Source organism: Arvicanthis niloticus, chromosome 1 (genome assembly GCF_011762505.2).
Source record: "Arvicanthis niloticus isolate mArvNil1 chromosome 1, mArvNil1.pat.X, whole genome shotgun sequence".
In the NCBI taxonomy this organism is placed as follows: domain Eukaryota; kingdom Metazoa; phylum Chordata; class Mammalia; order Rodentia; family Muridae; genus Arvicanthis; species Arvicanthis niloticus.
This window is the reverse complement of record NC_047658.1, coordinates 133,751,019-133,773,400: the sequence shown is the minus strand read 5'-3', so window position 1 is coordinate 133,773,400 and position 22,382 is coordinate 133,751,019. Positions and strand designations below refer to the sequence as shown.

The following is a 22,382-nucleotide window of genomic DNA, read 5'->3' as shown; positions in this document are numbered from 1 at the left end:
AGCTAAGGCTGTTAAAACCTGTAAAATGAAAAGTGTTCTTGCATATACCAAGGTCAAGAAGTTGTTCCAAGTTTAATTGAGACAGTATCATCATGAACTTGACACTATCTAGAATTGCTTAGGCAACAAGGTGCTGAATAAACGTGTGAGGGGTCATCTAAATTAGGGGAAACTCACAGTAGTTGTAGGCAACATCATTCCTCTGGCTGAGATAGTAGACTAAAAAAAAAAGAAAAGAGAGAGAGAGAGAGAGAGAGAGAGAGAGAGAGAAACTGACCTGAATGCCAGCATCTACTGCTCTCTGCTTCTTGAATACTGATAGAATGTGACTTAAATTCCTCAAATTCCTGCCACATTGACCTTTCCACCATGGTGGACTGCACACTAAAACCGTGAGCAAAAATAAATCCTTCTTTCTTGAAGTTACTAATCCTGGAAACTTTACAGCAGCAAGATAACTAATACACACAGATGAAATACTTCCTTTTCTATGTAATCATACTTTCTCAAGAGACATCCTTACAGGTGGAAGTCAGAAGAGGGAGAGCAGTAAACCAACCGAAGCATCTATACTATTGTATATAGGGTCACTGATGCTAAGTGAACCACTTTTGCTAAGGAACATGGCTTTTCAGTCTCAACTAAGTGATGCACTTCAATCTATTGCTTTATGGTTGCTTCTAACATACACGGGAACAAAATGGCCAGTCATTACTAGTACTTCCTCCCACCCTCATTCTTCCATGTTTGGTATTTATTCTTTTGAGCTAATTAGAGAGGTCATTCAGAGTAGCCAGTGTTTGGTGCTTTAGAAATTATATCCAAGGATGCTTAATTCATAAAAATAAACCAGATAATTACTTTTTATAGCTTCAGAGGCAAGAAGTATATGAGCGAGGCACTGGTACTTTCTATTATTCAGTGAGAAGATGCTTTCTGCTTCCAAGATGATGTCTCAGTGCCACATTGTTCCAAGGGGAAGGACTCTGTCTTCACATGATTATAAGTGCAAAAACAAGTCATCTGACTGCTATATGAAGATGCCTTTTAAAAAAAATTAAGAATTTTAATCTCGTTCTCAATGGAAGGAAGTTTTGTGACTAAGATATCACTGGGATCTTAGTCTAGATTCCCCTGGTGGTCCTTGTGATCCCTGGCAAATGAATAGCAGAGAGTAGTGTTGAAGTACTATTTATTACAAGGCAGAGTAGAATACATACCTATGAAATGAGGGCAGACTATGGCCAGCAACCATTTTCCTGATCTATGGTGTGAGAAGACTTTATATGATTTTCTATGGGCTCACTATGTGAAGGCTCATATAGACTGTTTGTAGCGCGCAGCCTCGCCGATAAGGAGCACGCCACACTTCAGGATTCTTCTGACAGCATTTATTAAACAGCTCTCTTAATAGTGAGGTGGAGGAAGGACCCCTAGCTCAAAAAGCCCGCTGCTTAAATAGAGCTTTGTGAGACGTGCAGATCCCTCATTGGCTCAAATCTTTCATCCAATTGTCATACTCTGTTTTCGAGCCATGCGCAGGCGCATTCTCAAGTAAAGCTTCCGTGAAGAACCAGGAAGCAGAAGCCTGCGCCATCTTTTGGCAAATACGGCTCCTCACATCTCCCCCTTCCTTATTAAACTGCAACAACAATCAAGGTCTGTTAGGTCGCCGATCTAACCCACCGTTCTACCAGTAGGCGTTCAAGGCAGTTAAACAGTACGAGACCCTCCACACCTTTTATCCCGTGCAATGGGAACCTGAGCCCTGGGAAGTGTGGAGGACCACCACTAGGATACCTGGTGCAATGGGAACACGAGCCCTCAGGATATCCTATTAAGTGATGGCGTCTCATTGTTTAAGCAGATTCAACCAGGCTTGAGGGGATATTCCTGCTCCACGACAAGCAATGCTTGCGTGATCATCACTTTATCCTTTTGATGTTGTTGTTTGAATTTGCAGAGCAACCAGAGGGTAAGCAGCACTCCCCCAAAGATCATGCAGCCAAATAACGCTACCCCCACCTCAGTCCCCAAGTCCAGGGAATTGGGGCGCTGACTCCTCATTAACTTCAAGCTGAACATGGGTGTTGACTTTTAGAAGAGGAATGAGGGGAAGGGTAAATTGAAAGCATCTGGTCTGTCTTAACTGCATCCAGCTGGAAGTCCAGGACATCAGTGAACATGCAGGTGATAAGATTTATTCTCCAAAGCTGTGTATTCTGCAATATACAAATCTCAAAACAAGGTTTAGTATCTAGATAATTATTTTGATTCTCTGAAATCTAGTGTTCTGGAGGCCTACCTCTGTCATGTCTGATCCATATAATTCTGGAAGACATAACTACTACCTTAATGACCTCATCAGAAAACACATAGAAAAACCTTTTTTTTCCAATTAGCCTTTCCTTAAGCCAGTAACCAGAAAAACCTTTACATTGAGTTTTTATCCAGAAAAATATTATACAACTCAGAATCACACCCATTTTGAAAGTTAAATCAATTAACATCATCATTCTGCTTAGCTCTGCAGACGGGACATACCCTGGTGAGTAAGGCGGGTCCCGGCCATATCTCTCATAACGAGCTGCCTCCTCTTCTAGTTCCCTCTGCTCCTCCGAATTGAAAGGCTCAGGGGAACTCCCCTCCAATGAGGAAGTTAATGATGTGTCCTCCTCCTCCTCCCCCGAGGACGTCTCCTCTGAAGATGAGGAATAGGACGAATCTATTCTCAAGTTACTAAATTTCACTTTATTATGAGGATCCCTTTTTGGGGTATCCTCCTTTTCTCTGCTTGCGGTTGACCGCCCTATCCGCTGAGAGTTCTGGAACCCCAAGACTTTAACGTCCCTCATAACAACCGGTTCCTTCTCACAGCAGTTTCCAATTTTCCACTGAGAGTTCTGGAACCCAACAACTGGTTCCTTCTCACAGCAGCTTCCAATTTTCCGCTGAGAGTTCTGGAACCCAACAACTGGTTCCTTCTCACAGCAGTTTCCAATTTTCCGCTGAGAGTTCTGGAACCCAACAACTGGTTCCTTCTCACAGCAGCTTCCAATTTTCCGCTTCTCATTCTTATTAGCGCTCTCTCCCTTTTCTGCTTCTGATAGGCTATCTTGTTGTTCCACCAAAACTTTCTGTCTCTCTTTCACTTTTTCTTGGCAATTAGCGTCTTCTATGCAAGCTCTAACCATTTTATATATTTGCCATGTCCTTGGTCTTAACTTCCCTTTTTCCTTTTCACTAATCAAGTCAGCTCCGAGTTTATCCCAGGTGTCCTTAGATAAGGATCCGGTGGTAGTAATAAACCACGGAGCAACTCGTTCCACTTCCTTTAAAAAATTAATCAAAACCCTCCCCGGAATCTTCAAACCATTTTCCTGCAGCAACGCCTGTATCACTGCGAGAAGCGGCTTTATTTGCTGTTTCCCCATGCTTCCTTTATCTACAGGAGTGGGCGAACTAGCACAGTTATCTACCTGTGACTTACAGTTCCTATAAACACGGGGGGGGGGGGGCGGGGGAAGGGGGTAAGTGCACTCTTTCCCCTCTTGATAATCATTAAGACACAAACAACAAGCAAGGACTATCGCCACCCAAACAGAAAGAGCAATGGTAAGCCAAACAAGATCCACCATACCTTGCAGAAAAGCGTCTAGACTCTCCGCGCTGCCAGTTCTGAATCCTCTGCGAGCTTACAGGGTCCTTCGTTACTGGTCAAAACTCCGAGACTTTCGGCTTCAACCCCGGGTTTCTGCACCAAATGTAGCGCGCAGCCTCGCCGATAAGGAGCACGCCACACTTCAGGATTCTTCTGACAGCATTTATTAAACAGCTCTCTTAATAGTGAGGTGGAGGAAGGACCCCTAGCTCAGAAAGCCCGCTGCTTAAATAGAGCTTTGTGAGACGTGCAGATCCCTCATTGGCTCAAATCTTTCATCCAATTGTCATACTCTGTTTTCGCGCCATGCGCAGGCGCATTCTCAAGTAAAGCTTCCGTGAAGAACCAGGAAGCAGAAGCCTGCACCATCTTTTGGCAAATACGGCTCCTCACAACTGTTAACATGACAGGACCTAGAATCACCTCAGAGATGAATTTTGCCCATATCTGTGAATAATTATCATCATTAGGTTTTCTGAAATGGGAAGACTCACACAAAATTTTAGGCAGTGCCATTGAATAAACCCAGGTCCTGGACTGAATAAAAGAGGAAAGCAAGATGAACTCCAGCATTCATAACTATCTGCTTACTGATTGCAGACACTATGTGACCAGCAGCCTCATGGTCCTGATGTCATGTCCTCCCAACCTTGATAGACGTTCCCCCAAACTGTGAGCCAGAATAAACCCTTTCTTGTTGAAGTGGTTTCGGGTGAGTGTTTCATTGCAATGATAAAAAAAAGTCTCACCAACTGTGGAACAAGCAGATTTTACTGAGAGCCTTAGTGCTGGACCTGTTCTGATTGATGCTTATCAGAATAGACAGTGGAGTATCTTTGTTCCTTATTGGAAAGCCTCCTATACATAGTGATCTTACAAGGTTTAGCGTTCCTGTCATGAGGTGTACTACTTACCTATTAATGATCTCTTAGGCAATTCAGGGTCAAAGATGTGACTCTGATTCTATCTTTCTCAGTGGTAATTAATGTTCCACTATTCCAGTCCTTCATTTTTTAGGAGTCCAGCTTCATGGTCCTCCAAGCATGATTAATATCTACCTAGCTAACTACCATAATTACCATTCCAAGGATGCACTTGTTAATATCTCCTTAGTGATTTTAAGTATTTATTTATTTATTTGATTACTTATTTATTGATATTTTGACTTAACAGTTTGAGAAACTCTATCACTAAGCTAAATGTCTAGTCAGTGCTAGCTTTAGGTTTCACAACTTAAATTTTGGAGAAGACACTTTAAACCCACATATTCTTACTTTACTCATAAAGGGATCTACAGAGCTTCACAGTTCACATGCTAAGCTTGAAGCTCATTTAAACTAATTCTACTTTTTTTTTTTTTTTTTTTTGGAATTCTATCTATAAGGAAAACACCTGGCTAGTTACTATGAAGCAAATGAGCAAATAAATGTGATCTCTCTTCCTCATGAGCCCATGAGGTCTCCATGAGAAGACAGAATAAATCCAACATGCACGAGGCAGACAGTAAGGGCTATATGGGGTCTCGGGTTCTGTCTTGGAGATTCATGTGCATCCTTTGAATTAATTTTTCTCAGATTTGTGTTCCTGAAGGCAGAGACTGTTCATATTTAAACATGTTCATATTTTTAAAACATGTGCTTTGAAAATGCTAACCTCTCTGTGGAACCAACATACTTTTTAAATTATACTAACCGTAACTTTCAGATTCATTTTAAGTCCCAGACCATTTTTAGGCACAGAAAATTCCCACATACTGTCATTGCACATGCGTGCATTGTGAGCACACACATACACAAGCGTGCGAGCGCACACACACACACACACAATTCCCTTCTGTAGAAATCCCCCAACAAAGTGGCAGATTTGCTTCAACTGTAAATCTAGAAGAACATCATAATCACCAAAAGCCACACCCCAGCTTTTACTTTTTATAGCTTCTAAGACCTGAAATTTTTTCAAAAGAGAGACATTTCTTAGTCTTTTTGTTTTTGTTTTATTTAGGTAGATAACAGTAACTATTTAGTCTGGGCAGTTGACAGACCCTGATTTCGAGGATACTTTATTTTACTATGTCTAATTTAAAATCTACTTCATGCTCAGCCAGGTATCCCCTGCTAGACACGTCTCTAAAATGTAGATCCTCTATGCAAATTGCATTTCTTTGAGCTCCCAGGGAAAACCATTCTAATTTCTTGACTGTTGTGCTACACTCCACACTCAGTGAACTGTGGCGAGCCCAGACATGTTGATTTAAATGGATTTTGTTGAAATGTAACACTAGATCTCTAACACCTGTTTGCATTTCCATACAGACGCAATGGAAAGGAAGTGCCATTTTCATGCATAACATGCAGAATAAGGTCCCATTTTTCTGCTTCTGATTGAGGACGGAGACGCAAATTCTCTTTAATTTCTTTGTAATTTGTTCATTCAGGTAATCCTTCATTCATCCATCAGGCTGTGAGCACCTGCTCAGCACCAGACCCTGTGGGTAGTCACTGGTATGCAAACTGACTACTCCAGCAATAGGGGACAAAACACATTAGCCCAAAAAATTTGCTTCTCCTGAAATTGATGCTGATCCTGTCCACGACAGGAGGCCAGGTGTGCTTTTGCCAAGTGGCTTACTTTGTTCTGGTCACATAATAAATGTCACATTAAGGGTGTGAATGCTGGAGTCCTGTATTCAAAGGATATATCTATCAGTGATTAACCAAACCCTGGTAAAGTGATTCCACTTCTTTTCTATAAGATGAGGACAACAATTGTATGTAGCCAAAGGAGTTTAAAGAAAACTAATGTCTGGCAGATAACAAGTATTCAATACACATGTGTCACTTTTATTTTGGCCTTTCTTGAAACAGAATATTTGTGTATCTGACACCCCCACCCCACCCACTCTCCCTCTGTGTGTATGTGTGTGTGTTATATCTTTGTATGGATGCATTTTGTTTATTCCATGGAGCCGATAAAAATGAAGCATTTCATCCACTCTCCTTGACCCCTGTATCTCATTTCTAGTATCTCTAGACAAATTCTAGGAAGAATCTTGATTCGAGATGGAAAGGGGACTGAACAGAGACAAAAGAAATCTCCAAAAGGCTATCAGGATAGCCAAGTTAGAATCACAGCATGCCAAGTTTTTGTATTCAATGCAGTCTGGAAATTCTTACTTTAAGAGTGAAGCTGGGACCTCCAGTTCATTCTAATGTCAAAGAACTCTTTAACTTGCCCCCAACACTGTCAAGTCTGTTATGCTCAGTTACTCTGTATTGTACTTCCTGTGGTGGTTAATGAAGATTAACCACCCCTCAGGTTGACTAGTTCTAGAATCCCTTGAAGATTAATGACACAAACATCTATCTGGGTGTGTCCAAGAATGTGCTTCTAAAATTGGAGAAGACTCACCCTGAATGGTTTTTGTTTTTTTGTTTTTTGTTTTTGTTTTGTTTTGCTCTGCTTTGTTTTGTTTCAGATTCCTGTATACTACCCAGAGTCTCCATTTTACAAGCACCTTTTGAAACCTTCTTAAAGATTGAGACTGACTCTGCACCTGATTGGACACTTGACTAGCACCATCTGCCAGGCACCATCTACACAGCACAGACCGATTAACAATTCATTCCTGTGGACAAGGTGATACCCTATGCTTTATCAGAGCAAAAGTGAGTGTACAAGTGTTAAGAGACAGCTGATGCCATTTTTCTGTTTAGTTAAGCGATATGAGACTTTGATCATATCTTTAACTAGAGGACAACTTGTTTTTTTAGTTTTAGGTTTTGTTGTTCTTCTGATTTGTTCTTTCTCAATAATCTTGTGAATTACACATTGTAAATTGTTTCCATTGTTCCAAGAATTGATTGACCATAAAATATTTCATGGTATGTTAACTGACTGACCATAAACCTATAACATCTACCTTTCCCTTGATCATAGAAATAGCTGCAATTTTCTACTTTTTAAAATCACTTTCTCCTTTGCAATCAAAGGCCTTTCTGTTTCTGGTTTGGGCCACTTTGTTCTCCTACCAAGGGGGTTTGTAAATTTGGTCTGTCTATAAAACTAATTTTTTTTTTTTTTTTTTTTTTACCTTGCAGCATCTCATTGTTAGCTCCTGTTTTTTGACAACATAACAGGAGCATGTGGACATAGTAAAATCATATCAGGAAATCCAGGCCCACCAGACTGGGCACACCAGACTGAGGAGAGGAGCCTAGACCTCAGAGTTAACACTGTGATAGTGATGTCCGTATTGACCAGTCATTTGTCCACTGACAGAGAACTCTACACTGTCCCTGGTCTCTGTTATTGATAAGGCCTACTGATTTGTTAGCTAGTTCATTATCTCATCCCCACAGATGCCTTCACATTTCAGCTCAGGCCTCTTTGAAATCTCTTCAACCTTGTATAGTCACTCTGTAACCTACACAAAAGTGTTCATCTACATTTCTGACATAGTACGCTCATACAACTGTGTATTGAACTTGGGGCCTAGGGAGACTGAAAGAGGCCAAAGTAGAAATGAATCTGGCATTGCTCCCTCTCAGCTAGCTGCCTACTAAGAAGTAAAGACCAGCTTCTGCCTTACGTGCCCATTGCCCTGACCAATCCACAGGAAACTGTGAACCAAAATATTTTCTTCCCTTGAGTTATTCATGGCAAGTATTTGGTCACAGTTATGTAAAAATAATTGAGCAATAATTGACTAATGCTGGTACTTTGACATTGAAGATGCACTGACAAAAAGGTATTTCCATCTGATCAGGCAACAGGAACAGTGTGTCAGGGAGACACACTGTTGTCTCCTTTAAGAGTTAGTTGTGTTGGCCAATCAATTACCTGGGGTGAAGCACCTGGGGAAAGGGACCACCCCTCAGGAAGGCTGAGTCACCTGAAGCCATGCTAAAGAGGTGGGAATGGATAATTCTCCCTTTAGTGAGATAATGCCATTTTTCCTTTCTAGAAACCCGGTTCTCTGTGCAGTTAACACAGACTCTGCTGTTCCGAGTCAGGAAGGCACAGCTTTCGCCTGTGTCTCTTTCATTTAGAAGCTGGCCAGAGCCCATGTGTGCTTTGTCCCCTACTTCAGGCTTTTCCTCTGTTCTTGGGAAGCCCACCCCACTATGCGGCTGCGTCTCTGCCATGTGGCTGCCTACAAATAATGCTCTTCACCCTTCCATTTCCCTCCTCCAGGAAGGTGCAAAGATTTACAGCTTGCCTACCCTGAGGGTTTTCTTTTAAACTCTAATAAAACCATCCTTGTGCTTTCTTCTCAGTCTGCTCTTAAATTATTTTATTAACAAGACTAAACTCTGAGGGGTTCCCTAATTTCTTTGCTAACATGTAGCTCTGGTGGAATTATTCCAAAATTTTGGGGAACAATACACTACCCAAAATGATTAGCTAATTAACTGAGACTGGTCTGAAGAGAATAAGGGAAAACCAAGAACGCACAGGTCAAACAACTTTCAGATCAGAAATCTTTCTGTAGGCTAGCAGGAATGTGTGGCAAGCTGTGGATGTCAAAACCACACTGAAAAAAAAAAAAAAACTGATTACAGCAAGAATTAATTACCACTCAGATTGATCTCCTGGTTATGGGTTAAATAGACTCTCCAGAAGCCCCATATAAGAGTTTGTGTCCCTGATGGCTGGCAAGATGGCATAGTAAAGGACCTCCCCTCCACCTGCCTATTCCACCAATGAAATTCTTTCTCCACTAGTCATACTCTCCTCAAGTTACTGGCTTCATTGGGTGCCCTAAAACCGGTTCTTCTATACTTAGAACTCTGTGAAATGGGTATCACTTTACATCACTGGGGAGCTGTAGACAACAGAGACCAACACCCAGATGTGCTCAGCATCACACAACTAGTTAAGGCAGAGCCAGACTTTTAAAATTATATCTGACCCATCCCCCAACCTCCAAATGTTTATCTCTTCTTTTTTTTTTTTTTTTTTTTTTTTTTGGTTTTTCGAGACAGGGTTTCTCTGTGTAGCCCTGGCTGTCCTGGAACTCACTCTGTAGACCAGGCTGGCCTCGAACTCAGAAATCCGCCTGCCTCTGCCTCCCAAGTGCTGGGATTAAAGGTGTGCGCCACCACTGCCCGGCTGTTTATCTCTTCTTGATGAGGGAAAAATAGATCAAATTATCAAACATACTGATTCCTACTTCGTGTAAATAATCTTACCCTGTTTATAAAGTAGTAGGAAAATATGAGTGTTAAAAATTATTTATACATAAGTAGAAGAAATACAAGTGATTTTATCTTTCTCATTTGTAAAGATTATTTTTAAGACTTTTGATACCTGACATATTTTACAATTGTTGAAAGTAAGATGATAGATACACCTAGGTGGTATAACATAAGTTATATTTATTATGCTGACAGCCATCACACAAAGTTCACTCTAAATTCTTACTTATGCTCCTAAGCCTATTACCCCAAGCCTTCTCACCTGTGCTACATTTCTTAGCTGAACGTCACATTCAGTCTCAATCGGAAGTCTCTGATTTGAGGGTCAGAATCCTGGGGGATACTCTCCAGCCACAGAACAAATCAAGTTGGCATCTCTCCAGATGGGCAGAACAGAGCATTGCTCTTAGTCTCTGCTTAGACACTTTCCAGGGGGAATCATGGGGTTCTAGGACTGTGTCTGGGTATCTTGAGTGAGTGATATTACTAGGTTCTAGTTATCAGTTGCAGCCTTGGGTGAAGTGGGGATCCTGACTAAGCTATAACACGTCTTAAAGGCATTTTTAAAACTGTGCTCAGTACAATAATAAAATAGCACATAAGATGCCATTCTGAAAGAGAAATTAAGTTATGAACACAACACTGAACGAGGAGTTCAATGGAAAGAATGAACAAGCCAATTAGTCTTAATTTTCCACAGGGTCAAAAGGAGAAATGTAATTGAGTGGCCCCCAGGATCCCTTATATCTTAGTGTCAAAGTCTCAGGACCCAAAAAACTTTTCACCGAAATTTTAATTCAATCCACATGTCCTTAAGTTTCTTATCTGTTCCCATTTATAGTCTCTAGTCATTAGGCCCCATCCAGTCTCTGTGCAAAATAATTTGCTGACTCCTTTATTTCTCCATTTAATTGACAAAGACAACTCCCTGATCCATTGTGAAGCATAATTTATTGTAAATGGGAACATCATTCAACAATAACTAGAAATTCACTACATTAAAATTTATGGTTGTAAGTTTTGTTACACACTGCTTCTGGAAAGCAACCACGGAAACTTGATAAGTACCTTCATCTCTTAGACCCAAGTTGACTAATCTGTAAAACAGGAGGTCAGACTAGACTTATACTGTCTTAATTGGATGCTGAAATTGAGACCAAAGTTAATTAAGAATTAAATATAATTAAAAGTTTAAAACTCAGGCCCTCTGTTACGCCAGAGACATTTGAAGTGTTTGATGTATGCATGTAGCTGGTGGCTATAATACAAGATATCTCAAATATTAGAACATCCCCACCCTCACTAGGTGGAGCACCACTGAGTCCTGAGAAGATTATGAATCCTGGTTTAAAGATGGAAACTGAAGCTCGGGGGTGTCACGATGACTTGTCCAAGGCCATGTCACACTCAGAGTATAGCTTTTTCAATCTTGAGATATTCCTGTATATTACATTCCACAGGCCACCTTATAAACAGAAATACCTCCAGCCCTGAGGAGACTGAGGCCACAGCTGCTCATGGCCATGCAGGGTCTCTGTGGAACCTGAGATAACAAGTGTGACTGGCAGAGCAATGGTTACATCATTGAGCTCACAGTGTGGTTCAGAGCAAGCTTTGCAAACTTAAAAATAATAAAACAGACCATTTTAAATCCATATTAAATATTTAAAAAATAAACACCATAAGCAAAAAGTATACACGTTGGGTAATCAAATATTAAGACATGGGGGATAGGCTGAGAATGAGTAAAATGTTTTAAATGTTTAAAAACCTATTTAAAAGGGGGGCTTAGCAGTTAACCATGTTTGCTGATCTTCCAGGAGATCCAAATTCAGTTCCCAATACCTATGTTGGCTGGCTTATAACCACCTGTAGCTGCAACTCTAGAGAATAGGAGATTTTTTGCTTCTGTGGCAACTTATGAAGCATGTGGCACACACCTACGAGACAAATATGCATAAACCTAAATAAAAATAAATTTTCATAGAAATTTATTTTAAATATTCCTTTGCAATATGTTACTTGTATACAATGCGGCATTACGTTTACATTCACCCTTCAAAACCCTACCTTACGCCCTTCTCACTGACTTTCTCCACGCTGTCACCCCTCTAGTCTCCTGTTCTTCCTGTCTTTTTTTTTTTTTTTTTTTTAATTATCAGGCCACTCCCAATGCAGGCAATCACAAGAATTCTGTGTGTTCAGGATTGCAATAACCATGCTATAGTTATAGGAAGATAATGTTTCTTTGTCTTCCTCTCATCCTTCAGCTCCCAGAGTCCTTCTAATCTCCTCATGTTACTATGCAGCTTGAGCTTTGGAGGGGTGACATGCATGTCCTCCATGGAGCTAGGCACTCAGTTGTCACTCTCAGAACTTTGACCTGTTATCAGTCCCCACTTTGACCACTGCCCACCGTTAAAAGAGGCATCTCTGACCATAGCTGAGACCTGCCCATAGATATGTCTTTAGATATAGATATAAGTATATCCAAGGCAATTTATCTATATGTACATTTGTAAAACCATTATTAAATTCCCCTTAAGGGCCTGTGGATTCTCTAGCTATAGTCTCTTGACAAGTTCCATACTGCCAGGCATGTATTCCCTCCTGAGTCTGTTGCAAATCCAATCAGGAAATGGATGGTTATCTTTGTAACATTCATGCCACTAATGCCCCAGTGGACACATCTTGCCAGGCAGTTTACAATTTTAGCACTCAGGGTCTACTACTGAGTGTGATTGTTAATGACTTCTCTTCCCCAGTAGCCTGCATAGCAACTTCCAACTGTATGAACACTAGCTGGCAGGGAGGAAGCTTCCAGCTTAGCTTCAGCTTGCTTTCTCTGTGTCCTATATGCAAAATGTGTGATGACTTTATCAATAGGCTCTTACTGCCAAGTTCTGGTGGGCATCCAAGAGCAATGGCAATCCCTCGCAGTGTTTTAGTAGTCTCTTTGGGGGCTACCTAGCCAATAATTCACACAATTATCTTCTACCAGGCACTGGGATTTTAGGTTGAAAACTTATGACTTCTGAGAGTATTGCTAACCATTCATGCAAAGTACTTCTATTTTAGACACCTCCCCCCCTTTTTTCAAAATAGGGTTTTTCTGTGTGACCCTGGCAGTCCTGGAATTAACTCTGTAGACCTGGATAGCCTTTAACTAAGAGAGATCTGCCTGCCTCTGCCTCCTGATTGACTGTATTAAAGGGGCATCACCAAGCCTGGCTCTAGAACCTTTTAGAAATGATATAAAAAGTTATGAGTTTCTCTTTGAATCCTTCATACATCTTTAGCTTTGGTTGACCACCCACTTCCCCAATTATACTATCTCCATTCCCTGTAAACCTCTTCTCCCCTAGTGTTTCTTCTTCCACTTTCATATTACATGAGTATTATTGTCTTCCTCTTGCCTCTCCCCCAAAGCTCTCTTGGTTTCATTCTTGCTGCCCATCTTCTATTGATACCCACTCTAATGTTAAAAAAAAAATAAAAGCTATCTAAAAAACTGAGTCTAAGATCCACACATCATGTATAGCATTTGCCTTTCTAGGACTGGGTTAGGGTACATCACTTACTATAATATTTCCCAGCCCCATCTACTCTTCTGTAAATTTAACAATTTAATTTTTTATTTCATTCTGAATAGAATTTCACTCTGTCATGATTCACTTATCAGTTAATAGACATTTAGGCTAATTCCACTCCTGAGCTTTTGTGAACAAGGCACACATGAAAATGTGTGTGTGCACGTATCTATAATAGAGTACGGAATCAATGGCTGTTTCTCACTGTTACCTGCCTCTTTGTTCTAGCTTCGTTATGTTGCTGAGATAAAAACACTACAAACAAAAACACTACAAACAAAAGCAACTGAGAACTTATTTTGCTTACATTTCCAGATCACAGTTCTTCACGGAGAGAAGTCATGGCAGGAATTCGAGGCAGAAACCATGGGGAAGTCATGTTTTTCTGGCTTTCTTGAGGGCTCATGCTTAACTGGCCTTCTTATATTTTATTCCAGGAGTAGGTGTCTATGGAATGGTGTTGCCCACAGTAGTCTGAGCCCCACTGCATCAATCAGCAGGCAAGAAAAGAAAACAATCAATTAAGTCACAGGCATGTTCACAGATCGATCTGACTCGGCAATCCCTTAATCTAGGCTGAATCAAGTTGACAAAGCTGCATGGGACCCTTTCTAAACCAAGCATATGCTTCATTTTGATTAATAAAGAGATTACATAAAAGAAAGAATAATCATGCTCTTTATTATCTTATGATAGCATATATTACCTTCCTGTATGTGGACCAACAGTTCCTATTCTGAAATTCTTCCTTTTGAGTGACTCATTTGCCAATTGTTGTTCTTTTGCATGACCGATTTTTCCCTGTGTATTCTCATCAAAGTGTTAGTACAGCTGAAATACTTCCTATCAGAATTCTCAATTATCTGATCTGAGAGATGGATCTTTTTCTTAGTTTTTTATTTTTTAATCTCAGTTTCTTAGTATTTACTTTGAATGTTTAATGTTGAGGTATAATATTGGAACCACACATAGGGCAGATGTGCTCTGAACATCATTTATTAAGTGATTCTGTGAATATGCTCTCAAAATAAGATTCATCTAAGCCAAGAGGAAGTATATTGGAAAATAATTAAGAAAATTCCTGTAAACCAGGAAAAAAAAATCAAAGTGCAAAATCTTGATGTAGACAGGTAGGGCATCTTGCAGCTGGATTGGGAAAGCAACTTTTATAAATGATAAAACGGATAATCAAAAACAGTAGTTAATCCAGCCATAATAAAGGATCTACTCATTTTTTAGTTTTGTCCCATGCTTGTATGTCTTGTAGTCCTTCCTGTGGTCTAATCCTCTGGCTCTACAAAGGGTGAAATGCAGTGATTTGCTCAGCTCCCCTCTCCTCTATCTGGATATTTCTCTTACAGTGTAGATTCTTGTCCTAGCCTTTGATTTTAAGGACTTATATTTCAGTTAAAATAGTTAGCTATGAAGACCACAGGCAACTCTGCTGGAAGCTCCAATTAGTCAATGACAGTAAGTAGGGTGTTTGCTGCATCTAAGCTCCACTCTGTCAGGACTGGCAATGATATGATGTTCTCTGGCCACATTACTGTCAAGAAGAGGGCTTCCTCTTCATTGACAGTTCACCAGGTTTCATCAACTATTATAAGATCAATTATATTTTTATGTTTTGTAACTTCAGAGCAAAAAGAGTCAAGAAGAGGCTCAAATAGTTTCTCCCCTAAGAAGTGTAGCAGTTCCTCCTCCTCCTCTTCTTCTTTCTCCTCCTCCTCTTCCTCCTCCTCCTCCTCTTCCTTCTCTTCTTCCTCCTCCTCCCCCTCCTCTTCCTTCTCCCCCTCCTCTTTCTTCTCCTCCTTCTCCTCCTTCTCCTTCTCCTCCTCTTCCTCCTCTTCTTCCTCCTCCTCCTCTTCCTCCTCCTCCTCCCCCTTCTTCTTCTTCTTCTTTTTGGATATTTCCTTTATTTATATTCAAATGTTTCCCTTTTCCCAGTTTCCCCTCTGAAAACCCCCTATCCCATCCCCTTCCCCCTGTTCCCCCACCCACCCACCCTGGCATTCCCCTACACTAGAGCATCGAGCCTTCACAGGACTAAGGGCCTCTCCTCCCATTGATGCCTGACAAGGCCATCCTCTGCTACATATGGGGCTGGAGCCATGGGTGCCTCCATGTGTACTCCTTGGTTGGTGCTTTAGTCCCTGGGAACTCTGGGAAGGGTGCTCTGGTTGGTTGATATTGTTGTTCTTCCTATGGGTTGCAAACACATTTAGCTCTTTCAGTCCTTTCTCTAACTCCTCCATTGGGGACCCTGTGCTTAGTCCAATAGTTGGCTGTGAGCATCCTCTGTATTTGTCAGGCTCAGAGCCTTTCAGGAGACAGCTATATCAGGCTCCTGTCAGCAAGCATTTCTTGGCATCCACAATAGTGTCTGGATTTGGTGACTGTATATGGGATGGATCCCCAGGTGGGGCTCCACTTCTTGAATAAACATGATGCCATCCTATTCAGAATTGGATCCATTCCATCTTTGAACATACTTTTCATACTCTTCCATTCATGACTGTCCATCACAGATTTCCTGTTCTCTTACAGGCTGAGTATAATATCAAACCTTGTTGACCAGAAGCCCCCTTTCGAACAAAAAAAGATCCAGGGAGCTAAGAGCAGGGAAAGCACACCCTGACCTAACTGCACTTGTGTGAGTTGCTTTGCTATGGTGAACTTGAGAAAATAATTTTTCTTAATCACTGGCATTCTCAAATACCTTTGGTTCCAAATTATTGTTCTGCCTCAGAAACTCCATTTGCTTGATGTCAAGAGTCTGTGATTTAAGTCTGTAAACTCCCTGGGATTCAGAGAGAGGGCACTTGCTCTTCAATCCTGCCAGCCTCTACATCCTGGCACATGTGTATTCGTAATGACAAACCGACAGTGTTTCTGTGCATCTCTGTGATCCTTCAGCAAGACGGGAAAGACAATCTGAGCTCTGCACTCTCCATCACATTTGGAATAGGAACATTTACTCCGCCAATCTTGTTTCCTCTACCATTCGTTCATGAAGGAAAGCAAGCCACTCGACTAAATGACAGACTCCTGACTTGTGTAAATACATTGCATGGGCCATGGACTAGTTAAGTTGACAGGGTTCAGCAAAAGGGCAAATGTGAGTTAAAGTACGAGTAACAGAATCCATCAGGGGACTACTTAAAAATATTCTTAAAAACCAAGTCTCTTATAGGCTTTACAAAGTATAAAATGTTTCCTGATCTTAGGCCATGCCACCCGTCAATATTGCGTCACTTTTAGGAAACAAGAGGATTGTGGTACTAGAGATCAGTGAGGGCTGATAGGTTTGAGTCCTAGAGAGAGGCTATACATCTCAATACCCGGAAGCCCAGCAGCCCTTTTAAGAACACCCATCACTCAATCAGGAATGATTTTGTGTTTACTTCATATGATTCCAAAGCATGGGAAGACAAAAAAAAAAAAAATCCAATCTTGAAGAGCTCAGGGCATGGATCTGGATGAAGGTCTAAATTACTTTACTTGCTGGTTATGTGCTTAGGGACTTGCTCTAAAATATCAAACCAACATCTAGCAGTACTCCTGAGTCTAGAAATCATCAAGCCTCACAGTGGTCAGAACAATAGATAGATCATTGGGTGTATTGTCTTTCCAAACAACAAAGAAAGTGTCTTAAATCAAAGATGACATCCAGCTAAACAGCCACATAATGCTAGTTGATTTATGACAATTAATAAGATCCTTTAATTTCGTTTACTTTGCAATACAATGTCTTATGGTAATTAGCCTCACTGCTAAGAACATCTTTTATGGAGCCAGTCACTGCAGAATATTTAAATGGCTGTACTATGAAACTGTTACTGATACAAGTAATTGATATATTCTTTGACCTGTGACCTATGCATAACCACAAATAATATCTTGTCGCTTTTCTCCAGAAATTTCTTGAAGTGTATTCTGCTTAACAACTTCCCCACTGGGTGCTAAGGTGGTGATGGTTTGCTCAGCTATTTCCTTCTTCCTTAGGGGCAGATAAATGTCTAAAAAAAAAAATGGGCTCCCTGGAACAAAAACCTGTGCATATTAAATTAAAATAGGGGAGAAAGAGATAGCCTATCATCATAGTTAAAAATCAATCCCACCATGGCCGGGCAGTGGTGACGCACGCCTTTAATCCCAGCGCTTGGGAGGCAGAGGCAGGCGAATTTCTGAGTTCGAGGCCAGCCTGGTCTACAGAGTGAGTTCCAGGACAGCCAGGGCTACACAGAGAAACCCTGTCTCGAAAAACAAAACAAAAAAACAAAAACAAAAAAATCAATCCCACATTCTATTGTGAGCTTCCAGGCAGCTTAGGTGCAACATGAAGAATCAAAATGTTTTGCATTAATCAGAGGAGTGAGGAGAACAATATTCACTCATTAAGAGAAGCTAAGATTTCTCTCAGTATTTAGAGGCAAAATGCTGGAAAGAAGGGCTGATGGAATATTTTACAATAGCTTCTGTGGTAATGGTAGAACTAAGTTTCTTGAGAGTAGAATGTTTGTTACAGGTACCTAGTGTCTCATTCCATATGGTGCATCTGTTATATAGTGCTAGAAACTAGAGTAAACAATGATAAAGAGAAAGTAAACATCCATACACAGCACAGAGAACTCCATCCCAGGATGGGTAAAAAGAGATTCAAAACTGAGGACTGGGAAATATGGCAGATGGTCATGCGCCAAAATTATCTTAACTGTATTTGAAAAGACAAAGGAGCCCATGTTAGTGAGAGAGATTGGTGTAAAATTCACAGAAATAAAAATGTAGATGATTTCAATGAGCTGAACTGTTGGACCTAAGAAACCAGAAAGCCAGTATGCCAACCAAGGCCTGGAAGCCAGTAGTTGATAACATATAATCCGGAAAAATCTAAAGAACTGGAAATACAAGGAAGCCAGTGCAGATACAGAAATTCTATGAAACAACTCCATTTTAAGGGTTACTTCCCAACCCTCAGAGTCAAGGAATTATTCCTGCTTCTTTCTGGAAAATATGTCACAGATTGAAAGAAAACAACCCATACTTTGTCAAAGATTAGTCAAGAGATACCCTTTACCAATACCTTTGAATACCCTCTCCTATTATAAGAGTTAAATCTAAGAATCATTAAGGGAAACTTGGACTCAAAAACCAGGGTATTTTTGCAAAGGAATGGGCTAAACCAGAACACTGAGTAGTCACTGAACAGTGTCTAGGTTCACAAAGACCATCCTCGTATATGCCAATATACAGAAACAGCCAGCCAGCACCTACCTAGATAATCATTGCCCATTCTTAAATGTAAATGAAGAAATGAGGATCACAAGGCAGTCACAGGAATCATCTCTCTGAAAAGACAAGACAAAGAAATGATAGTTGAAAGGAATATTATTAGTAGCTTGAAGGAAATAGGCAATATATGGAACAGGAGAAAATAAAAAAAATATGATTATCACAAAATTTTAGCAAAAGAGGGGTCAAGGGTAGTACAAAGTGAGAAATGCATCAAGATCCAATGAGGTGTGCATGCATGTGTATGTGTGGCTGCATGTACACAGTATGTGTGGGTATATGTGTGTGTGTGTGTGTGTGTGTGTGTGTGTGTGTGTGTGTGTGTTTAAGGTAGAGTTAACCAAGCTCATAAAATTCCAACACAGCATTTAGAATAAAAACTTGAGGGAATTTCCCAAGGAATCAAGGAAACAACACAGAGAGATGGGAAGCAGAAGATGGAAATGTAAGGAATCAAGACAGCTAGTATCATATGTAAATGTCGAGATCCAGAAGGGAAAATGCAGGAGACTAATGGGAGAAAACTACTGGAGAAATTTCACAGCGTCGAAGAGCATGAAATTCGGGAATCAAGAGAACAGAGCAAGCTTCACAGTGACCATACAGGAAGGGAGATGACTTGGGTTTTAACATTCCAGCCAGCAAAACTGAGAACAAAGGAAAGGTCTGCTGTTTCCAGAAATAACACTTTAAACTGCAGAGAAGGATTGTGCAATCTGAATGCAAGGGACTCTATAGTCAGATACCAAAAGAAGAAAGTTTAAAGCCATATTACTAAGATTCCAGTGTCCATCATAGAATCCCACAATTGGCCACATAGCAGTCAGGAATGTAGATGATTCACTCATTCTGGGAGGAGGGGAGGTGTCAACTTTATTCTCAGGGAGCCACTGTATAAGTTGCTGTATTTAACCATGCTTCAAAACTATGAGAGAGAGAGAGAGAGAGAGAGAGAGAGAGAGAGAGAGAGAGAGAGACAGAGACAGAGAGACAGAGACAGAGACAGAGACAGAGACAGAGACAGAAGAAGGAGGAGGAGGAAGAGAAGAGGAGGAGGAAGAGGAGAAGGAAGGAGGGATAGAGGAAGGCAGGCTCTCAGCAGCAGATCAAACAAGACACTCCCTCCCTCCCCATGGAGCCTCAAGATCTCCAAAGAGAGTTGAGAACAGCTGTATGAGAAGGCTCAATGACACCCCTGTCTTCACAGGAGCAGAAAAATAGAGTTGTTGACAGAATGCCTTAAAAACAAACACATGGGGAGTTGGGGAGTTGGTTCAGCAGGTAGGAACACTTGTTGAGCAAGCATAAGGCACCAAGTTCAAATCCCCAGCACCCTTGTAAAAGTTGGGTGTGGCTAGGCATGTACCTGAAACCCCAATACTGAGAGAGGTGGGAGAGGAGAAGTAGGAGGTGTAGAAAGAAGGATTGTCAGGGCTTTCTGGCAGCTAGGCTTGATCCTGGGTCAAAGAGAGATTGTGTTTGCCTCTTTATTTTTGCTATTGTGAATAGTGCTGCTATAGACAATGTTGTGAGGAGTTTCCTTTGAGATTCTCTTTTCAATAATTTGCATATAGAGTTTAAAAAGGAATTAGATAAAATAGGACTGAATATAAAAAAATAAGTATATCAGTTAATTTAATTAAGTATTTTGAAGGATGGCTGTATAGTTTTCCATACAAGCATTCTATATTCTATTAGTTTCTTCAATTCTAGCAACATATATTCCATAATTTTCTCATAGTTGGCTGAGATGATATCCCATGTGGCTTAATTTGCATGGCTTTGAGACTTAGTGACATTATTGCTTTTCAATGCCTGTTGGCCACACTAAAACCATTTGCAGAACATGTGTAAGTTTTCAGCCTCGTTTTAAATCAGGTTATCTGCTTTTGATGGTTGTTCAGCCGCATAAGCTTTGTTAACACCTTGGATGTCAAGTCTGAGCACATGTGTGGATTGAAATATTCTCTCCCATCCTAGGAATGGTCTTTTTAATCTTTTGATTGCATCCTTCAATCACATAAGCTTTGATTTTGACCAGTCTAATGTATGGATCTTTGCTATTGCTGCATGTGGTTTTTTTTTTTAGCATCATATCCAAGGACACAATGGAAGATCTAATGTTATAAAGTATCATTTCATTGTTTTCCAAGGATTTTATAGTTGCAGTGTTAAGATAGTGTGTGTATATATATAATATATATTATATATACATATATATTATTGTGTGTATATGTATCTTACAATGTATCAAAGAACTAAAGAAAATTATAAGTTTGTATATATAATTTAAAATTATATACATTTATGCATATGAAATACTTTTGTGCATATATAGTGTGTATGGATCTTTTGCAGGTGTTTTGCCTGCCTGTCTGTGTAGCTTGTACATGTTTGGTGCCCTCAGAAGCCAGAATGAACATCAGATCCCTTGGAACTGGAGTTACAGGCAGTCCTGAGCTGCTGTGTGGGTGCTGGGAATCAAATATGGGTCCTCTCCAAGAACAGCAAATGCTCTTAACTATCAAGCAGTCTCTCTATCCCCATATAGTATGCTTTTATATATCTACTTTGATTACAATGATTATTCTGATCAAATTTAAATTACTTCCTATTGCCATTTTGCTAATCTATTCATTGATTTCTGTGTGCCTTATATTTACTTTTCAGGCCTTCGTTTTCTCCTTTTCTTCCTTCCTTTGTGTGCAGTTCATCATTTATTCTGTGGTTACTATGGGGACTGCATACAATGTCCTCCAGTTACAACAATCAGTTGTAAACTGCTAACAACACCAATCATATATAAAATAGTATTCTTTAGTGATCTATTCCCTCTCTTTGTCATTGATGATGTCAAACTATACGTTTTTATGCATTTGAACATGTTCCCATAAACAAATATTTACAGTTTTTATGGTTTTGCCTTGTAAGTTCCAGAAAAAAATAAAAAATTCCAATATGATCTAGATATGATACCCAGTGATATGACCAAGAAGCAACTTACCTTCAGCAGCCCCAAAACAATAGCCACTTGACAGACCGCTGTTGTCTTTGGGATAATTGTGACTTTCTGGTTTTATTGATACATATTTACTTAAATTCTTATTCCAAATCTGGGTGACAGAAAAGTACAGCTCGCCAGAGAACAAACCTGGGATGGTCACAGGTATGGGATGTTTTAGAGAAAGATGGAAGAATTGAGTATGAACTCAGTCCAAATATCCAGCTGACTGATAAAATGAATTTACACATTCCACATTAATGCATTCCTACAGGAACCTATAGGAAACCCAATGAAAAAAGGGCAAAAACTAAACTCTTCATAGGCATCTCTGTCTCCTGATAAGATCCATGAGTTTATGCTTTCAATGAATCCATTCCTCATCCATGTATTGTATGAATGTCAAAAAGTTAAAGCTCATGGAAAGGTGGGAGAGCTCAGTGGCTAAGAGCACTTGAAAGAAAGCCTGACAATCTATGGTTATAGCACCAGGACCTACATGGCAGATGGAGAGACCAACTTCTATATGTTATCTTCTGGCTACCTCCCCCCCACACCCACCCCTTGCACATGTACAATTTCCCTCCTGGGGGAGATCATTGGGTTGAATAATTTAGAGGGAGCCACAAAGGCAGATATAC

The 22,382-nt window shown here is 40.3% G+C and overlaps 1 protein-coding gene across 6 annotated transcripts in view; it reads right to left on the bottom strand.

Moving 5' to 3' along the window:
* The window catches only part of LOC143435565 (uncharacterized), a 274,667-nt gene that overhangs the window by 24,249 nt on the left and 228,036 nt on the right, over positions 1 to 22,382 (bottom strand). For 5 of the 6 annotated variants that reach the window (XR_013105981.1, XR_013105987.1, XR_013105992.1 and 2 more), the window contains 3 exons: positions 18,723 to 18,796; positions 13,756 to 13,932; positions 10,787 to 11,798 (listed from right to left, as the gene is read on the bottom strand). The exons of the other annotated variant lie outside the window; for it this stretch is intronic. Coding sequence is in view for 1 of the 5 variants with exons in the window: in XM_076918726.1 (XP_076774841.1) it covers positions 18,789 to 18,796 (8 nt within the window). In the remaining 4 variants the exon portion in view is untranslated. Of the gene's footprint in view, positions 1 to 10,786; positions 11,799 to 13,755; positions 13,933 to 18,722; positions 18,797 to 22,382 lie in introns of those variants that run through there. 6 annotated transcript variants of the gene reach the window in all.